At 43.5% G+C, this 20,514-nt stretch overlaps 1 protein-coding gene across 17 annotated transcripts in view; it reads right to left on the bottom strand.

Annotated features, from left to right (window-relative positions):
- PCMTD1 (protein-L-isoaspartate (D-aspartate) O-methyltransferase domain containing 1) overlaps positions 1–20,514 on the bottom strand; it is a 62,569-nt gene that overhangs the window by 19,557 nt on the left and 22,498 nt on the right. For 4 of the 17 annotated variants that reach the window (XR_003437427.1, XM_027128125.1, XM_027128124.1 and 1 more), the window contains exon 2: positions 1,966–2,068. The exons of 1 other annotated variant lie outside the window; for it this stretch is intronic. Coding sequence is in view for 8 of the 16 variants with exons in the window: in XM_027128125.1 (XP_026983926.1) it covers positions 1,966–2,068 (103 nt within the window). In the remaining 8 variants the exon portion in view is untranslated. Of the gene's footprint in view, positions 1–1,965; positions 9,545–14,689; positions 15,120–16,874; positions 19,559–20,122; positions 20,205–20,514 lie in introns of those variants that run through there. 12 more of the 17 variants (XM_027128132.1, XM_027128134.1, XR_003437426.1 and 9 more) reach the window with 11 other exon arrangements.

Below are 20,514 nucleotides of genomic sequence, written 5' to 3'. Positions count from 1 at the left end.
TTAAATTACATCAACACAGAAATACTTTAAAGAATGACATATTTTACTGTTTGCCAGGACCATGCCCACTTGTCAGCAAGAAACTTGACTCCACAGATATTGTAAAGAGGTACTTCGATGATTCAAAGTTCTTCCTTGAGTTTGTTCTGCCTGATTAATGACCCAAAAGTGAATTATCTGTGCCTTTATGTGTTAACACCTGAAATATATTATCTAATATATAGCAGTTCTTAAGATAGACCTTCAACATTTGCTTTTAGTAATATTACTTTCATATTTTCCAAGTTTACTTGTATTCAAAAGGTCTTATGTGTATGTTAAGTTTCAACATCAAAACGAATACTTAGAACAATAGAAATTCAATAAATTCAACAAAGTTCCATAGTTCTAATAACCAATATAAAAACTAGCCATGCCCATATCTTAAGCACTTACCATACCACTAATTATAAGACAGACGGAAATGATGAAGACACAAAAGGATACTAACATTGAAACTCAATTTCTTATCAAATAACTTGAACTCAAAACTATTTTATTTCTGTCAAACAGTATGTTACTCTTGGAAACAGAATACGATCCCACACGGTAAGCATTTGAAAAACGATTCAAAAACATGAATTAAATGTTAACTCTTTATAAATAAGATAAAGAACTGTGTTCAGCAAACTGCTGCAGAAAATTCAGGGACTTGCTCAGATCCACTGGCTTGAGGACAGAACAAAGCCAAAGCCAGGCCGAGCACAGCTCCCAGCTGCCGCCTGAGGCCGGTAACACCCAGTCACACTCCCTCCTGCACTGCGGACTCTGCAGCACCTCGGTTTTCTGTTCTTCAACCCACCAAGTGCCACTTGCCAGGGGACACATACAAACTGGCCATGGCAAAGGGGACGGAAAGAAAAGGGCCAGGGACGGAAGGGGAGGAGAGGCAGAGAAGGGAGGAGAGAGGGGAAGACGCTCCAGGAGACCCTCAAAGGCCCTCCTGCTTCCTTCTTAGCGCTGACCCCCAGGCCTGAACCCTAGGAACAGCCCTCAGCTCGGAACCCACCCCCAGCCCAGGTCCCCACCTCCAAGCAAGGCCAGGCCAGGCCAGGCCAGAGCTGAGTGAGGCCCACTCCCAACAAGCTGGGTTGGAACCCTGGACCAAAGCTCTGCTATACAGTAAAGGGACTAGGTTCTAAGCTTGATTCCTATCCGTTTTAGGCCTTTCTCTCTTTGAAAATATGACTAGTTGAGAGAGATAAACGCCCTCCAAATTTTCCAGTTTCACAAGAGTTCACGGACTTCAGCAGAAGCAGCCTTTGCCCCACAGTACTACCACCGCTGAACTTTAGGGACATTACACAGCAAACAGACTTCCTTGCCCACGCAAGGGCCAACGCCTGTGCAGTATTTCTTCTAAGGGAAAGTAGGAGTTCAAAACAATGGTTCTATAAGCAAATTTCTCAAACACAGCCCTCACAGGATATATTAATATACTTCGATGATAATTTCCTCTGGCTATATTACTAAGTAACTTCATGTTTTTAAGAAAGTCCTCCATATTCTAACAGGTATCACTCTTATGCTACAAACAAAGTGGGCAGACTATTAAATTACTATCCCAAAGGTGTGAACACAGTTCCCAAAAAGTATTCTAATGCCAAGCACATCTTTACATTCTATCTTCAGGAAAGGTACTTGTATGATGTTTAATGAATGCGACATTACCCTACTAATAAAGTGACAGTAGCATATAATTAAAACATAGAAGTTATTTATTTGTAATTCACTATATACGTACACAGAATAAAAATCACAGCAGTTTTCTAACTTAATTTTTTGTCTCATTTTATACCACACTGATTGTCGCTGCACTCAACTGACAACTCAGGATCAATAAACTAACAGCAGTGAGGAACAGACATGTCAACGCGTCTACTTATCAAGTGCTTTCGAAGCAGAACTATAGGTGTGAATACTTACTTATCAAAGCTATCACTATTTTTGATGAAGCTCTCCAGCTTTTCCTTGGCATACTCCACCACATCTGAATGAAGCTCAATCCCATGATTTATTCCAAAAGGACCTGCAATTGTAGCAGCAGCATTTATAAGAAGTGTTAAGAATGTCTTTACAGAGCTCGTTTAATTTCTGCTCGTTTAATTTCTGCTCGTTTACCTACCACAGGAGCATTTAAAGAGGGCTTGAAATATGTCTCTGCTGGCCACAGAGTCAAAAGCTATATGGAAACCTACTTACACCGCTTTAAAAAAAAATAAGTCACAAAGAGTTCTCTCCAGGGTGTAGCTTATCTGTCAGGACAATACTGCCAAAGAGATAATCATATTTCTATATGAAGTTTAAGTTAATTACCATTATCTTCTCCTTTACCATTTGTTAAGAATTTGGTAATTCTCAAATGTCTGCATCCACGGGCTGACACAGGTATGACAGAAGCCTCGCACAGCACCCCCCGACCCAGTGAATGCTACTTTCCCCCAGGGCTGACACCACACCCTCTGCCTCTGGAGCTCCCACTGTCCAGGGGAGTGTGGCGCCAGGCGGAGCTGGTTTGACTCTCCTGTTCCCGCCCACTTTACACCGCTTACTTGGCATTTCTTTTTGCACACAGCCAAGGATGAGTGACAGCCCAGGAACGAGGTACAGGGCAACGATCTAGGGACTGCTCCTTCCCCCACCCTGCTACTGGCCGAGAATGTGACCAACAGGATTCCCATTTCCTAAGGCTACTGTGCCTTGTGCCTGCCCCACGACCCCACGACAGTAACACACTGTTCTGAGCTAGTCATCTCATTCGTCCCAAACTTCTGAGACTGAGCCAATCAGGTTTTCCATTCTACATTCTTGTTATATTCCTGTCTTACTTTGAGATTGGTCTCTCAGGAAAAAGTGTGTGTGTGTGTTATTTTCTGTATCTGGTATGTATCTTAGGAACTACTTAACTGGATGTGCCCCCTTCTGAATGCCATTAAAAATACAACATACACTGGAGTTCTACCGACCTCTAAGAACTTTAAAAAACAAAAAAATCAGTCCTCAATTAACATTTTTGAATGTACAGGGGGGCACATGAAAATACCGGTTTGTAATCTAGGAATTACCTAACTATAAAAATTAAACCAAAATGTTCAGATACTATCTTCAGGTCAAAAGCAGATAAACCTACTATATTTCTATTGCATTTGATTAATTTTAAAAAAAACTGCTTCTATTTGGAAAATGTATTCAGATTAAAAAAAAGATTAGATAAAAAGGTCCATCAGACCACAACACTTATAGCATTACCTTCCTTTGAAATGCTTTATACTTTTTTAAATAAGTTATTCTGATCAATGAAATCTTAAATGTTTTGCTTCTCATTTTTTGTTTCCTTACTGTCAAACCATTAGTCTTCATCTGCTAACTGGGACACCCATCCAATATCTTTTAAGATCTCTTGTAATTCCTTAATATTACCAAAGACAAATTGCCAAAAACTAGAATTTCCTTTTTCAAAAAATAAACGAAAATGGCACCAAAAAAATAAACTTAGAGAAGTACACGTAGTAACGTCACTTTTTAATTTAGTATTGAATCCGACTATTCTGAAAACTTGAATTTCCGTAAGGAAACAAAAAAGGCTAGGAAACACTGAGTAAAGTTTTCCTCATTTAAAAAAACTCAAATTACTCTACAGTTACTTAACATTATATATATAGTAAGGAAAATATTGCTCTAGGAAATGAATCTAATTTTCCTTCTACCCTTTTAAGGTAATCCACTGAACGTAAAACATAACGGAGACTTTTTTCATTTTAAGAATCTAGTTATACTCATCAACCATCTGGAAAACAAAATGAGGGCTATATGGATGAGAGGTCAATAAAAAAAGGTCACTATTGCTGGGGCTGAAGCTTCCAATAGGACCGAACGGATAAACACTATAATAAAGGCGGCAAGTAGAGAATGTAGAAATCAAGGCTTCTGCTCAATATTTCAGACTGCCTTAGTAACAGAGGGCGTCTGAACTTAAGAGCTCTAAGTCAAAAGGGACTACGTAGGCTGTTTGTCACTTAAGACACCACTGGTCTCATTTTCCTTTTCTTGCTTTCTGCTTATACAATATCTAAAAGCAAAGTGGCGCCTTTTGGAAATAAGGTTTAAAGTTTGTTAAGAAAATTTCTTAACGTTGTTTTTCACATCACCTTGACACAAAATAGAGACAATTTCATTAACATACAATGGATTTGATAGTATCATAAACACACATGTACGATATACTATCATTAATTTCTAGTACAAACACCATTCATGATTTTTTAACAAGTGGAATTGCTTCATTTTAAAATATCATGGAGATATATCTTTAATTATCACTAATAAACTGAACAGTAATTAACATGTTGAAAAAAATAAATTGAAAAGAATGCATTAATAGAAGGCAGAACTTAAATGGCAATGTCACCAGTTATCTCATTTATTTAGAATGTGATATACAACTAGAACACATCAAGCATACGATAAAATTGCAGCGCGATGCTCTTTATTACAACTCATTTGACACCTGTATTAAATAGAACGGAAGAATAAAACACAGAAAACTAAAAAAGCATACACAGCTGCTTCTAGGGAAGGGGACTAAGACGCCTGGGGTGGGAAGGAGGCATTCTCACCATTACACTCTATTGTCTGAAGTGTGTCTTAACACATGCATGTATAACTTTTTCGATCAAAAAATAATGAGCTTAGTCAAAGAGATTTAAAAAAAAAAAGTACAAGATTTTCAAATAAATAAGTAATGTACAATAACTCTAATAGAAAGGTATAAACTGTTGCTGGAGAAAACTGAAATGGCATCCAAAAGATGAGAGCTTAAGACTCCCTATCCCCATCTAACAGATGAAATGTTAATCTGACTGTGCTGAATACATGCCAGTGTTATTTTGTATGTGCCAATGTGAAGAGATTTTTCTATGAAATAGTAAAAGCTTAACTTTTGTCATATAAATTCTTAAAAAATCAAAGTACTGACAGTTGACCACTATCTTTAATTGCTAAATACTAAAGAGAAAACAGAAACTTACACAGAAGTCAAAGTTTATTAAGACAAATACAGGTATTAGAAAAACATAGGTATCCTATATTAGAAATTATTTTTAAGGCTGGCAAAAGTCCATTTATTAAGAGCAATAATATAACAAAATTCCTATATAGCAAAAAAATCTAAAGACTGTTTTTCTTTTGTAGTATTTGGACCTAAACCAGCTTATTTATCATCTTCCAGTTAGTCGATAATGAGAGCTTATACATAAAGGTCGCTGATTATTAGGTCTAGGTATCAAGTGTCTATCAACACCTCCACTTCTTACCTACATGGCTGCTGGCCCTGTGTGACGCCCAGCACCCCACACCCCCTCTGAAGCACTGAGCGTGGTGTGCAGGCCCGGGCACCTGAGAGCTGCACAGCGCCCGGGATGCCCGGTGTCCTCCGTGCTGTGCGGAGAGCTAATCCGTGGAACAGCCACAAGCAAAAAGCACCTCACAGTGCACAGCTCGTAACCAGAGGAGCTCTGAAGATGAACAAGTCGCAGTCCGTGTGAGACCGAAGCACTGCAGGGTGCTGAGAAACCGGGTGGATTAAGGCCAGTGCCTTCGTTTCCAATCCTGGCTCCTGCTACAGCTGGATCATCAGACCAGTCACTTACCATGTGAGGTCTTTCCTACTGTATGGAATGGGTCTGTGGGAAAATCATGTAAATTATGTAAAAGTCTTTCACACACCATAAAGTACAAGATGGGTACAAATCATTAGAAATTATAACATGCTCTCCCCTTGAATACAGAACTGGTTAACTGTAGAAGCAAAACTGCAGCTTATAGGTGGTTCTCTACCCTGACTGCATGTTAGAATAACCTGTGAATTTTAAAATCAAATTTCAAAGTCGATTAAATTTAATTTGATTTAAACTGTAAACAGGGGGAGGGAATCTCTCAGGGTGAGGCCCAGGCTCTGCAGGTGACCCTAACAAGGCAGCTTGGGTTGAGCACCCTAGCTACACCCTCCTAATTATTGCCATGCCCATCTAAATGATTTTTTAAATCTCTTTGGACTATTCAAATCTGTGCTCTCGTTGCTAAAATGATAATCAAGAGTTAATAACTACAAATAAAAGCATCGGGATAAAACTAAATATTTACCACAAGAGGGAGTAGGTGAATCAGTTATTCGGTTTCCATGAAATTAGCATAAAGTTTCTCAGTGAGAATTAAGTCACCCTTCAGTATTGGGGCGAGGGGGGGGGGGCCGTTGGTTCCAGGACCACCCCCTGCAAATACCAAAATCTGTGCAACTCAAGTCCCTCATATAAATGGTAGTATCCGCATGCACCCTGCACATCTGTACATCCTCCCCTAATCATCTTGACTACTTGTAATACCCAATACATAAATGCTACGTATAGGAAATACAGCGTAAATGCTATGTATATAGTTGCCGGCACGTGACAAATTCAAGTTCTGCGTTTAGAGACTTGCTGGACTTTTTCCCCCCAATATCTTGATGCACGGTGGATGAATCCATAGATGCAGAACCCGTGGATACAGAGGACCAACTGTATATGTAAAAACACCTTTAAACAAGTTACAATGATATTTTATTACTAATTCTAGTTGAATAAAGTAGGCATCTTTGGGACGATTTACAAGTAACTTTAGAAGAATTCAGAGATGGTAACAGGTGAAAAGCAGACAAGAATAGGTTTAATTCTTTCTTTCCGTGAACACCCTGGGGTATAACGCCAAGAAACAAAATAGTGCAAAGGTAGATGAAGAAAAGGGAAGAAAAAATGAGATCAGCAAAAGATTAAGTAACCGATAACCAGATAAGAGAAACTGATCGAATGCATTTCCACTTACGATACAAATATTTTCTTATGGTTCTCCGCCTTATTATATCACGTTACCAAAGCATATTAACAAAAGACACTGTCAAACATTTACCTGAATCTTGCCATGTTAAGCTTAAAATTCTTTAGCTAGTGGGACATACCTAAGACTGGAGACTTGTTCTCTGCTCTCTAGGTTTGGGAAAGGCCGCGTGAAGCAAGGCTTGGAATTTACCAGAACGTTCCAGTCCCTCAGGCTTCTCTCAGCTTATGGATATAAGTACTGTTTTCTTTTACTACAGGTGAATCTTAAAAATATGTTTACACGAAATCTGAAAGTGTCGGTTTAAACAGTTACGGAGCATGGCCCCAAGATCCTAAGTAAACTATGTCTAAAATGTCTACATATCAAGAACACATGTCACCATCAGCTGCTTCAGGTATTTCCACCCAGTGGGCTGATAATACCCAAGTCTAACGTGGCCAGAGTAGTTTACGACCATCTCTCACACGCCTACACCAGACACTACGCCAAAGCAGTCAGTAAACTGAGGAGTGTGTGCAACTGTGACAGAACAGGACATGGTTTACAAGGGACGTGAACAGCTGTAGGTCTTGATCCAACTCTGTTCACGCACTCACTTTCCACGGAAGCCATTTCATCAGCCCTTTTGTTGTACTGCATATTCACCTGTGAAGACACTCCAGGGCCAGTGCAGTGACCAAGTCACATCAATACTCAATAAAAATTCCTGAACTAAATGAAGAACAGCCAATAAATCTGACCCAACGCTTCTATTGCTAGTTCAGAAGCGACGTGCACGATTTCAAGGGTGTGGGATGTGTCTTCTGCACTGCTGTATCCTCAGCAGTGGGCTCAATGGCACGTATAATAAATACTCTTTGGGAGAATGATAAAGTACATAAACCTAGCTACCATCCCAAATTTAAAAGGTTCACAGGAAGACTGAGGCAAGTGATAAACATACAAAGCATAAAATGTGTATGTGTCACGTCTTCATGTGTCAAATCTATTTTATCACAGAATGAGGCATCGTACAGAAGTAAATCTTACAGAAAAGTGTATGTCATTGAAAATAAATTTCTTACTAATTTTAGCTGTTTGCTAGAAATCTTCTAAAATGCAATACAGACTTTCCTTTATGTACCTAGGAAAGGTCTTCTGCTTTCAAGTCAACTGCCACCCTCTAAGCATCCTGCGAGTCTGTGCCGAAGCGGAGGTGTCCCCAGGGCTCCATGCGCTGACTGCTCTTCAGGTGGGAAGATGAGACAAAGCGAGGAGACAGGTGAGGGGCCTGGCGGTTCTTTCAGGTTTCTAACCCTGTGAACAGACTGCCTATCCCGCAAGATAAAAGTTAAGGACAGAGAAGAGAGACTGCTGTTCAGGCCCTGCCTTGAGTAATTTTTGTAGGAAAAAGTACCTTTCACCAAAATGCAAACACAGGAGGTATAAGCCACTTGAGCTGCTCTGTCTTGTGTGGGCGAGGGTAAGGAAGGGCAACTTGAGCTGGAGACAGGCTGAACTTGGGAATCTCGTGCACACTGAAGAAGAGGCGTGCAGTAAGCACCACATAATCAAGTATCCAGCTTGTTGGCCAGCTTGGAGGATGCGGAGTGTCCAGAGCTCAGCAGACAGACCTGGTGCTGGAAACCTGGGAATCCTCTGCCTGGGGAGGTGACCTGAAGACAGAAGGAAGAGCCACCCTTCACCATAGGCTGAAGCCAAAGCAGCTTCCACAAAAGGACAGAGGAAGTGTATGTAAAGGCAACGCAAAGAGCAGCAGAATCCGGGGGAAGATTCTTTGCACCAAAGGTGAGGGAGGCTGGACGGGCTGAGGCTGCAGGAGCTCCCGCACAGACGACATGAAGGCAGCTTCCAGGAGCAGCCCTGCGACACAGGTGAGCCTCTGACGCGGGTGCTCAGTCCGGCACCCAGCTCAGCCTAGAGGAGACTGCCAGGGAGAGACACGGCGTGGGCGTCAGCTCCGGAGGGAGTCGCCGGGAGACGGAGATTCACAAGTCATTTCACACAGAGACACAAATTCAGAGAGGGTGAGGAGTGTTCTGGAGTACACAGTCAGCACACGGTGTCTGTGGTCGTTTATGTTCTGTAAAGTCCAGAAAATACTTACGAAGCAAATGCTACACCACGGCTACTAGGGAAATACGCACACATACACATACATACGTACCTCACAGAGATAATAACGTTCGGTCCTAAAAACTCACCCTGGTGGAGTCTATTTTCTCTATTTTGCACAAGAAGCGAGCTTCAGGAGAAAGGGGCCCAGCACCCAAGCAGCTCGCACCGCACTGTGACTCGATCCTCTGGCCGCCGCTCTGAGACGCTGAAACCAGGAGCAGAACCGTCCCTCGACCCAGGCCAGCTGGGGTCACGCCCACAGAGCGGCTCCCACCACCACCACCCCGCCCCCGCCGGCACCCGCACATGTGCGTCAATGACAGATACTGACATCAGGGTTACAGACGCATTTCAGCAAGTCGGCAAATTCGCAAATACGGTTCAACTGGTTTTGGTGCATGGACGATCCAGGCTGGGGAGCGTTAAGCCTGAAGGTAAAAACTCAGGATGCAAAGTGACCCACCTGAGACTTTTCACAGCACCGAGGGAAGTGCCTTTCAACCTCGAAGAAGAGCTTGAAGAAATATAACCAGAAGAAATTACTATGAAAACTTGGTAAAATTTCTACAGCTTGCACTGTTCCCTAAAACTGTATTTTTATTACTATTAGCTGCCCTGTAATAATCAACAGTAACACCCATAAACACAGAATCATCTGGGGACTTCCACAGGAGCAGCAATGAAGGAGACGGCTGTCAGTAATGACTTCCGCTCCACAACCAGAAGTGAGGGGAAAACCCCAAGAAACACAATAATGGTAGAAACTCAATGCAGGGCATATGGGCAGAAAAAAGATGCACGGGAGCCCAACCAGGGCTAAGAAGTAACGGTGTAAAGGAGCTTAACTGATCTCAGAAAATGGTAGTGGCCTAAACGCAAGGGTTCTTTTCAAAACAGATTTGCTCAGAGCCCAAAATAAAGCCCATACCAAGGACAGTCTTTGTAATTCTTAAAAAGAAAAATAATAATAATAATCTCCTAAAAAAGAAAAAGTAGGGTAGAAATATAGAGGGAAAACTGAGGTTTGGCTTAATGCAGAGAAGAAGAGAAGAGAATCTACCTTAGAGAGAACCCTAGATACGTGCAGAATGGGTTTTGTCTCACCAAAAAAGATGGGGGAGATGAGGCAGAAGACCACTCTGGATCTCCCTCATTCTCAGGCCTGAAGTGAGCCATGGGGGTTTTCTAAAAGGGGTGCTTAAAAAGATATGAAACGATTATTTGAAAATCCTATTTCTGATAAAGGGCTTGTACCTAAAATATATAAAGAACACTTACAACTCAATAATAAGTACACCAACAACTTAATTTAAAAATGGAGAAAAGATCTGAATAGACATTTCACCAAAGAAAATAGAGGAATAACCAAAAAGCACAGGAACAGATACTCCACATCATTAGGCATCAGGGAAGTGCAAGCTAAAACCATAAGATACCACTTTATACCCACTGAGATGGCTATTAAAGGAAAAAAAAAAACCATCAGTGCGGCTAGGGAGAAACTAGAACCTCGTGTACTGTTGGTGGGAATATAAAATGGTGCAAGCCACTCCAGAAAACAGTTCGGCAAGTTCTTAGAAAGTTAAACATAAACTCCCCATACAACCCAGCAATTTCACTCCTAGGAACCCACCCAGGAGAAATGAAACTGGAGGTCTCCACCAAGATCTGTACATGAATGTGCACATCAGCATCATTCAAAATCAGCATTAACTGGTGAAAGGACAAACAAAATGTGGCACACCCACACGACGGAGGATTACTCAGCCACCAGAAGGAATGGACCACTGATACACGCCACAGCACAGATGAACCCTGAAAATGTAACGCTCAAGGACAGAAACCATACCCAAAAGACCACAGACTGCATGACTCCACGGACATGAAAGGTACAGAAAAGGCAAATCTACAGAGACAGAAAGTAGCTAAGTGGCTGCCAGGGGCTGGGGCAGGGGACCTTCATGTGTGATGGAAGTGCTCTCAAACTGGATTATGGTCATGCTTGTACAACTCTGCTAACAGACTTAAACTCCCTGACTTGTACAGTTAAAATGGGTGAACTTTATGGCATGTAAATTAGAACTTCATCCAAGTGAGGAAGAGGGCTAAGGTGAGAGAGAAAACATGAATGTCTGAGGTCAAAGGCAATGTCAGTGTAGCTGAATAAGTAAGTACCACTTAATGTCCTGTGGTAGAGAAAGAGCACAGAGACCAAACATGACGGCCACGCACAGCTTGACCAGCCCCCTGGGAGGTGAGGGCATTTAGGTACACTGGCGGTGCTCTTCCCATCAGACACGCAAGCCTGCCCACCGTGTGACCTGTAGGAACTAAGGCTGCAGAGCTGAGGCAGCGGCGTACGCAGTGCTGGGTGATTCTGGCAGTCTCTCCACAGTCACGTCTGCTAACTCAGGACCTAGGCAAGAGACTGAGAAAGTCATTCAGCCCGAGGTTCCAGGTTTTATAAGCAACACCTAAGTTTTATATTATGGGTTACATAAGGGGTGAATCCCTCAGCACAAAGGACCAGAATGGAGACGAAGCGTCCCCACCTGAACCAGAAAGATGATCAGAGTAACGTGCCTGCGTGGTTCTGATATTTAATGACACGAGAGACCTCTTTCCCGCACCCTATTCAATGGGCTTCCCTGGAGAAGACAGCACTGAAAGGAGGGTCAATTAAGGACTAGATTCTGTGTGGAAACCCTTTGCTCCAGGAAGACTCCTAAGGAGAAGAGAGCGGAACAAGAATTTATCTTCAACTGGGAACGAAACAAGTTGTCAGAAGGAGGCATGATTTAGAACCTGGAGCAGTCCATTTCCTCAGTGCGCGGCAAAACTAAATTCCATTTATGAGTAACTGCTCCAAATGTGGTGGAATCACAAGACACTTCCTGCAGCCAGGATCACCCTAACCTCTCACTGAACGAGAGCTCTCAGGACTGCAGCCCACCCTCTCCAGGGGAGATCCCTCAAGGGGCCTCGTCAGACGCGCTGCCCTCCCAGTGCGGCCCAGAGCCTCCGGATCACACAGAGCGTGTCCTCGGGCGAAGAGTGCTGCCCACAGGGAGCACGCGCCGCCCGTCTCGGGACTGGAGAGCAGGGCTGAGGGCCAGGGTGCTAGAGCAGTGCAGCTAGGAGACAGCTTCTGCTGCTACGGCCACTGCGAAGCACTGGGCCAAGCCCGACGCACGGCTCTCAGATTATTACAGGCAACACGGAAGCAGCCCCCTGTGGAGCTGGTTCTAAGTGATTTTTACGGATGCATCCCCCTCCTTGACTTTAATTAAATGCTCGAGAAACACAAACCAAAAAAGGGGAGCAGGAGGAAAAAAAGATTAGCTTCCTCAGAAGCTGGAGAGATCCAAGGTTTATTAACTGTAATCACAGTCTTACAGACTCCGCTCTCTCTGCCTTTCCTTTTTTCAAATGTCTTTATCTCTCTCATCAAGTGAATTATTTAGCAGCAAGAGGAGAGGTACTCTATCCTGGTCTTGACTGCAGGACCGCACACAGACAAACGCTGGAACACTGTCCAGTCAGCGCGGTCACACATGTGACTGAAGACTCGCGACCTCCTGGAGCCTGCTAACAGGAGGAAGCGGCATCACTGTGGGTCACTCAAACCAGGGTCTGTTTCCCCACAATGCCCGCGGGTATAGAGGAGAAAGCATTCAAGATATGATGATGTTTGCAGTCGGCCTTCAAATACATCTGGCCCCAGTCATCTAATTTCTTGGAGACAAGTACTAAGGAATGGAGTTTAGGAGGGTGACCTCACTGCTGGTAAGGCAGCTAGTTAGGACCCCTGCTCTCCCCCCACCAGGCCTTTGGCTAAACTGCCCTCCCTCAGCAGGAGCCCGCTGACCGGCTAGAAGAGTGAAGGGCAGAACAACAGGTGCCTGGACGTGGAGTGAGGCCTGGACTTGAGCCTTAAGCAGCCACAGCTAGTCAAGAAACGCACTGGCTCAAGGAAGGCAGCTCCCGCTTTGGAAGAGCAGCTCTCCCTACTCCCCCTCCGCAAGCTCCTTTGATTTGGAGACCGTCTCAAACCCTAGAGATTCCTTTTTCAAAGAGGCTCTAACGACACAAGTGCTAGGTTTCTGGGATTCCCAACCTGATGAAAAATTGCTATCTCAGGATCAGCAGAGCACCAAATTTAAATGTAAGCTGCTAAATTTCTTTCTTGGCAGAAATTAATAATGTTACCGTTTTTGACCAGTTATTATGTATCGGGAACTGACTCAGCTGTGGGATGAAAGGGCTTTTTTTTTTTTTTTTTTTTTAAAAGTAAAATGTTTGCAGGTTCCACGACTAGGAGAGCAAGTACGGAGCTAGTCAGTGTTTAGGAAGGGGGAACTTCAGGCCTGAAAATGCCTAAAGTCGTATGATGTGAACACATAATTTACCGTGCAGACTGGGACACTTTGGGAAAGAAAAGGACATCATTAATATAGATGCTAGGATAACCAGGAAAAACCAGGACTGCCTCAGTGCACCAGGACCTCCTAGAGTACAGCCATTTCTCTATTTAAAATCCTTCCATGATCCCCATCACTGTAGAGTAGTCTGTAAACCAGTCTCATCCCTATAACGTGGGCACACACCCAACCACGGCACACAGCACACAGGATGAGAACCGTGCATCTTCCTGTCTCTCCACTCCCGCCAGTCTGCAAACTCAAGGGCAAGAGTCCGTGTTATGGGCCTGACGCTCTACCTTAATGCTTGTCACACAGCAGTTCTCGGTAAATACTAAGCGGCTCAGTGACACTCGTGATTGTTCATCCTCCATCCAACATCACAATGTCTCAGAGCAGACGCTCCTGCGTGCATGCTTTGTCCACCCGCCTCCTCAATCCCCCAGCTGTCGTTTCCTAGCTACGTGACTCTAGGCGAGTTACCGAACCTCTGTGCCTCGGTTTACTCACCGACATACGCAGGAATCATGACAATACATACTTCACAGGGTTACTGGGAGCATTAAATGAGTTACTGTATGTCAAGTGCTTTCAGCAATGCCTAGCCCTCGTAGTAAGCACCCAGTAAGCTTCTTGAAGGCAGAGACATTTGTCCCTTTTGATCACTGCTGCATACTCGCTCCAGAAATAAGGCCTGGCAGAGAGACACTCAACGAGATGGCTGAAACTTAATGACATACACACTTCTCTCCCCGGTCCTGCGCTTTGCCCCACAGTGCCACACCCTCCATACCCCACAGACTCCTGCACCCTAACAAGAGCACAGCACCATCCCCTTCACCATGGGGCACTGACTGATAGCCATCAAACTCTCTCTATGCCAGCTGTCAGGATGCCAGCTGTCAGGACACTTTACCTGAAGTAGATTACATGATACTTCTGAGTTCCCACCTTCCAACTGTTCAATTCTAAGTACAGACAATGGCTGGGGGTTCAAAAACAGTTCCAAGAACTTTTTAAGTCTAGGACTGAACGCAAAGCTAACTATCAGGGTCAGGGCTGAAAATAAGGCAAGATTACTACTATGACCTTGTGTTTCCACACTTAAGGAAGGTAACTACTTTTAGAATATACATTCAAACATACATTGTACACAAAGTTACAAACCCTATAAATCATAAACAGTAATACAAACTCAGCTTACTTTTTAAAATAGAATTTTACAAAAATTAAATTACCTAAAATTAAGCCCACCATTGTACTTAAATATCCGGTTCCACTTCCCAGGTTAAGAAAAGACAATCCTGGTTGAAGTTTCAACGCTTCCATAACTTCTGAATAAATGCAAGGTGCTGACAAGTGTATGTTGCCATGCTTCCAGGCTAAGTCTTTGTAAGCATTGTCTCGGTAGCCTTCCAAATAGTAATCTCCGCGATCAATCGCTCTGAAGGCTTGCTCCACTCTTTCAGTGCGGATATACTGAGCTTCTTTTAAGTTATCAATTAAGTCATCATTATCTTCCCCAGCACTCACAGCTCCTCCCATGATAGTATTCAAATCAAACCATAAATTTTAAAATGTAATAAAATTAGCAGAAATGGCTTCCAATAATGTAGTGTGGTTTGTTTTCCTTTAATATTGCACTTGATTTCCAAAAATAAATTAATCCTGAAAGGGAAGAATAAAAATAAACAGGTTTAAATGAATGCTCAAAAGGAAAGTAATTCCAGCTTATTAAATATATAATAGTCATTATAACTAACTACCATTTCTCAAGGACATATTCTGTTCCAGGCACAGAGTTAAGCTCTTTAAATATATTGTTTTATTTATTCTTATAACCACCACAAAAGGCAGCTTAAGTTTGATCTCCTCTGTACAGACAGGAAACCTGGGACACAGAACTAAGTTAAATCACCTCATACTGTGAGGTCCAGTATGGCAGCCACAGTCACACATGGCTACCCAGACCTAAATTAATTAAAATTAAATACAATTAAAAATTCAGTCACACTGGCCACACTCCAAGTGCTGAAGAGCCCCACGTGGCCAGTGGCTGCCATGGTGGACAGGCTGCTCTGGAAGGGGGCGCGGCTGGGGCGTGGCCCCTGGCCTTCCCAACTCCAGAGACCATGCCCCTCCATCACTGAGCCACGTGGCCTTCTTCAGAGTGTGGAAAGCCTAGGTAAATAAACACGAGTTACTGGATTTAAAGTTCCTAAACTTAAACATCCACTATCAATTCCTAAATGCACCACATAAATTCAAAAGGTTAACATAAAGAAGAATAGATTACCTAAACACAGAATACAAAATGGAACATGTTTAAAATGTGTGTATAGAAATACATATATATACATATATGTAAATATACATATTAAGATTGTTGTGTTTGGTAAACCCTGTCATGATAAATGAGACCACAAATTTTGTTAACAACTTTAATAGGTTAAGCCTTAGAACATACGTTATACACACGTAGGTACAATGAACTTCTAACAAGTCAAACTCAGCATCTTTGAACGGAAACATAAGTGCAACTTGATAAAACAAGAATTTCAATAGTACTATTCAATACACAATTTAAGCTTTATTCAATGCGCTAATAAGCAAATTCATGTATCAATTAATTTCTGAATTGATAAATCAGGCGAGAGGGAAAGCGAGAAACAAAAACACCCATATGGCCAAAAACCAGAGTTCTGACAGCCCACTCGGTCCGCTCCTGACTGGCGAGAAGGCGAGCAGCCGGAACGCAGCCGGACCGCAGCCGGACAGAGCGGCCGCGCCCCTTGGGCCTGCCCCACTGCCGGGGCCCCTCTTGTCTCTCCTCCTCTCCAAGCAGGGGAAACACTGCAGACTCGCGCCGCGCTCCTATCTAGCGTGCTCAAGCTCATGCACACAAACGGCTGGCTCCGACGTCCCCACCCGCTCTCCTTGGAAAGGGCCAGGGCCCGCGGCGCCATCCTCCCCGCGACCTGAGCGCCCTGCAGCCGCCACGCAACGAGGGCGGACGGGGACAGACCCTTTCCAGCTCAAGCACCACGCGCCGCGCGGGGTGCGATTCCAGCACTTAAGGGTGGTGGGATTTGGGGCCGCGCCGTGAGGCTTGCGGGATCTTCGAGGCCTACCGCTGGCCCGCCAGGAATTCCCCATTTAGAGGTGTTTTGACAGCATGGCCTCTAAGCACAGGTTATAGCTTTCTCACCGGGTCCTCAAAGTCTTCCCGAGACGACAGAAAAGCTGGCGACGCTGGGCAGCGGCGGCTGCCGTCAGACACCCCCCCCCCCCCGCAGCACTTGCTGAGGATCTGACGAGAGCGACTCTGACTACACAGAGACATTTTACAGACGGCTCTACCGAAACGCCGTAATCTACTAGCTTGAAAAATTCCCTTCTGCTCTGTTTTATGGCTGAAGAGTGACCTGACCCTTCTCGGGTCCTTCTTAACTCTAACCCAAAATCATCACAGCAAAACGCACGCGTGGACCGCACCACACGGGAGCTCACACTCTCAGTGAGAAAGGCAAGGGGAAGACCCAAGCGACCAGGGACTGCCGCCATTTGCCGCCATCTGTGTACTGCCTCACCAACGCCACCGTAAGCCTGGTAAGAAGGCCCTGGCACGCCCACTGTCAAGTGAGAAACCGTCCGTAAAGGATGGGGAGCTACAGCTCACGTGACAGACGCTGCTGAAGGTGCCCACGGAGCCCACAGGGAACTGGCTCCGGGGATCAAGGAAGCTCTCCTAAGGGCATGGACTGTGCAACACAGTAATGGGAGTCAGGGAATTTACAGGCTGAGGAAACAGCTCAGCCTAAGTCAAGAGAGCAGAGAAATTACACGGAGCTGGGTAGACTTCAGCCTGCAGGCCAGTGATTTCTTTGGGGGGGACCCTTTTGAGAGTCTGATCACAAACTCCCCTCTATTAAAAAATGAACAAATTAGAAGTGTTGCATACAATTTTAGAAGGCTCCTGAGTTCCTGGAGACCCAGGAGTCCACTCTAGTTTAGGAACATCTACTATAGGCAGCAGAGTCAGTCAGGTATTAACAAGGGAAATTACTTTTCCATTTTAGAAAGTGCAGTGCATCTATGTTTCAGATCTACTGCAACAGACCAGGCACTCAGAAGGCTGGAAAAAACATCACCTTTGTCAACAGGGTGTAGCGCCCAACTGCAAAATCAGATTTCCCAGACTCCTTTCTCTCTGGTCTGGTAGGAAAGAAACCGATCTGAACAGAAAGCTGAAAGGCTGTGCAGGAGGGAGGAAGTCAGGAAGGGCTTCCTGGAGTAGGAGGTACAACCTGCTGCAGTGCATGTTTCTTCAACACAAATGAGCTCACACGTTCAGCATACACGGTAATGACGTGGAGATAATGAAGGTGTGGTGGTTTACAATACATGTTCCTGTTCTGAAGTGACAGGAAGGCACAAGCTTCCACACACTAAAGGCATACCGTGGCAGCTCATAAAGACTTCAAGCAAAAAGCTTAGAATAGAGTACCTTCCTATGTAAGACAATGAGATGATGGGACAGTGTCTTCAAGTGATCTGGGGGACTGTGGATGCAGATGTAAAAATGCTAAGACGTTTTCCCTGAATTAAAACAACAGACTAATGAAGGCTATACCCAGGTTCATATTTTTTAATTTTAATAAAAATGACATCTATATGCAAATAAAATGATAACCCATAAGCAAATGGTCTTCCAGGGCCTGAATGTCAAAGGAGGACGATGAGCCCCAGGGTTTAAGGCTGTGAAGGACTGACTGGCTGTGATGCCAGCTGCAAACCCCAGCAGAGGTTTAGCTGTCCCAGAAATTTCCTTAGGATTGGTATTGTTTCTGCTGGTAAGCTGGCTGCACAGGCTTTGAGTGGCATGCCCCAACGCTATTTTTCCCACAAGCCCTGCTGCTTTGCAAAACATTAGGTGTTTTCAGATGTTATAGTAGAAAAACCCAGTACTTGACCTCTCAGACCCTTGAAAAGATCCTAGGAGACCTCAAGGACCCCAGAGCATATGTGGCAAGCAGCTGGCATAAACAATTACAAACTCAGATGCACAGGGCACAGCAGTTGCACAAGGTGTTAGGGGGCACCCAGCCCAGACACAGTGGGGGCAGGGGAGGGGATGGAAGGACCACACGAGTTGCCTAAAGAAGGCCTGGGAAGCAGAGACAGCAGTAAGCAGGAAAAGCATTTCGGGATGTAGAAGGGACAGGGGCAACACACCCGCTCAAACACTGCAAACAGCACCGCAGAGGTGAGCCCGGGGACAGAAAGCAGTGCTCCCGAGGCCAGAAGGACCAAGGGGCCTGGCAAACTCGCAGGCCACAGCACATGGAGCCTGGACCTCCTCCTGCAGACGGGGCAAGCCAGGGAAGGATTTCAGACAATGAGAAGCGCACTGAATGACTCAAACAGGATGTTAAGGGAAAACCAAAACCATAAAAGAAAGGGACTGTTAGAATTGGAATACATTATTTGGTCTGTGGAAGGCAATATTTACACAGTCATAACAGAAAACATGATTGCTGATTTAACTTGAATAGTCATTTAACCACACTGGGAGGATGAGAGGGAGGTAAAGGGGGTATGGGAGTTAACCCTTCATCTGTAGCAGGACGTAAAAGCTACCTTTTTAAGTTCCCTCTGGAGTGTGAGCCTCCTGGGGGGGACAGGTGAAGCCAGGAACTGCTATGCTTTGTCTGCAAGGCTCGTAGTATCACTTAACTTTCTAAACTGCGTATCTGCATTATTTGAACAAAACTGACAAGGTAAAAATGAAGACAGCTATATATATTTATTTAGACCAGAAGAAGTACAATAAAGACACATGGAGAATAGTTTCCTAAGGAATAAAAATACATTTAACAAATAAAATAAGTCTACAGCAGAAAAACCACGGAACAAAAAAGAGATCATAATATAAATAATAATTTACACTACAGAGCTTCAAAGATGTCATTTTATCATATACATTGTTCTGAAAAACTGAGTGAAAATGAATCACATACTACATATGAATTGTATGTATGATTATAAATTACATTTTATAATATTCAGATTTGATTATAAAAGTAGTATATGCATTTGCAGAAAACCTGAAAACCAAGTAAAATAAAAATTATTGATAAGCCTAACCTTTGAAGAGTCACTGTTATTATTTACTTTCTAAGCATCAATATTCTTATTTTTTTAACATAATGTTGATATTATACTGTATATATTATTTCAGACATTCAGTTAATGTCTTAAGCATTTATTCATGCCATCAAAAATTCTTCCAAAATCCAGGGGCGTGATATTCCATGAGACAGATGCACCAAGTAACCAATCCCCTGACTACTGGACCGTGAGATTTACACTGATTACAATCAATGTACATATGAGGAGTTCGCAAGTTAAATCTGTAGTGAATATTTTGATAATTCAACAATCATCTCCTACCTTGAAATTCAGTTCATTTTTTATGAGTAAAGCAAACAGTATTTAAAAAGCCATTACAGCATTAGGTCATGGAATGTGTTTGCCAGTTGTTAATTCTGAGATAATTCCATCTCGATCGTGGAAAAGTGCCAAACACAAGAGACCAAGGTGTAGCCTTGATCCCATTGATAACTTTGCTGTATGGCTCTGGGCAACCCTCCAGAACACCACTTCCTCACCTGTGAAATGAAGAGGCTAATTCTCGGATTCCTAAGGTAGCCCAGGGCTCTGATTTCTCTGCTATTTTGGCATCAGTTAAACCTGCATTGAATACAACTGAGTTTTAGTTATCTAGAAATGAGCGTCTGTGCCTCAGCATTTGTTACTTCAATCACAATTTTTTCTGCCGCACTCCTGCCATTTTCTCTAACATAGAAGGAAAAAAAATTTAGGGGTGTTCAAGTCCTGCATTAAACAATAAAAGCAAAATAAGGATTCTAAGAAAAAGAAGAAAGGGTAAAGGCAGAACAGGACAAAGTGTCAGAATAAAGGACTGAACAGCTTAAGCAGTTATGTCCCAGAAGGAAGCTGCGGCACTTACTCCTCAGAACAGTTTTCACTCCTGAGGGTG

The sequence above is a fragment of the Aethalodelphis obliquidens genome, unplaced genomic scaffold (genome assembly GCF_003676395.1).
Source record: "Aethalodelphis obliquidens isolate GAN/ISIS:26980383/991018 unplaced genomic scaffold, ASM367639v1 scaffold33, whole genome shotgun sequence".
In the NCBI taxonomy this organism is placed as follows: Eukaryota; Metazoa; Chordata; class Mammalia; order Artiodactyla; family Delphinidae; genus Aethalodelphis; species Aethalodelphis obliquidens.
The sequence above is the reverse complement of the archived record's forward strand: the minus strand, read 5'-3'. Positions and strand labels throughout refer to the sequence as shown.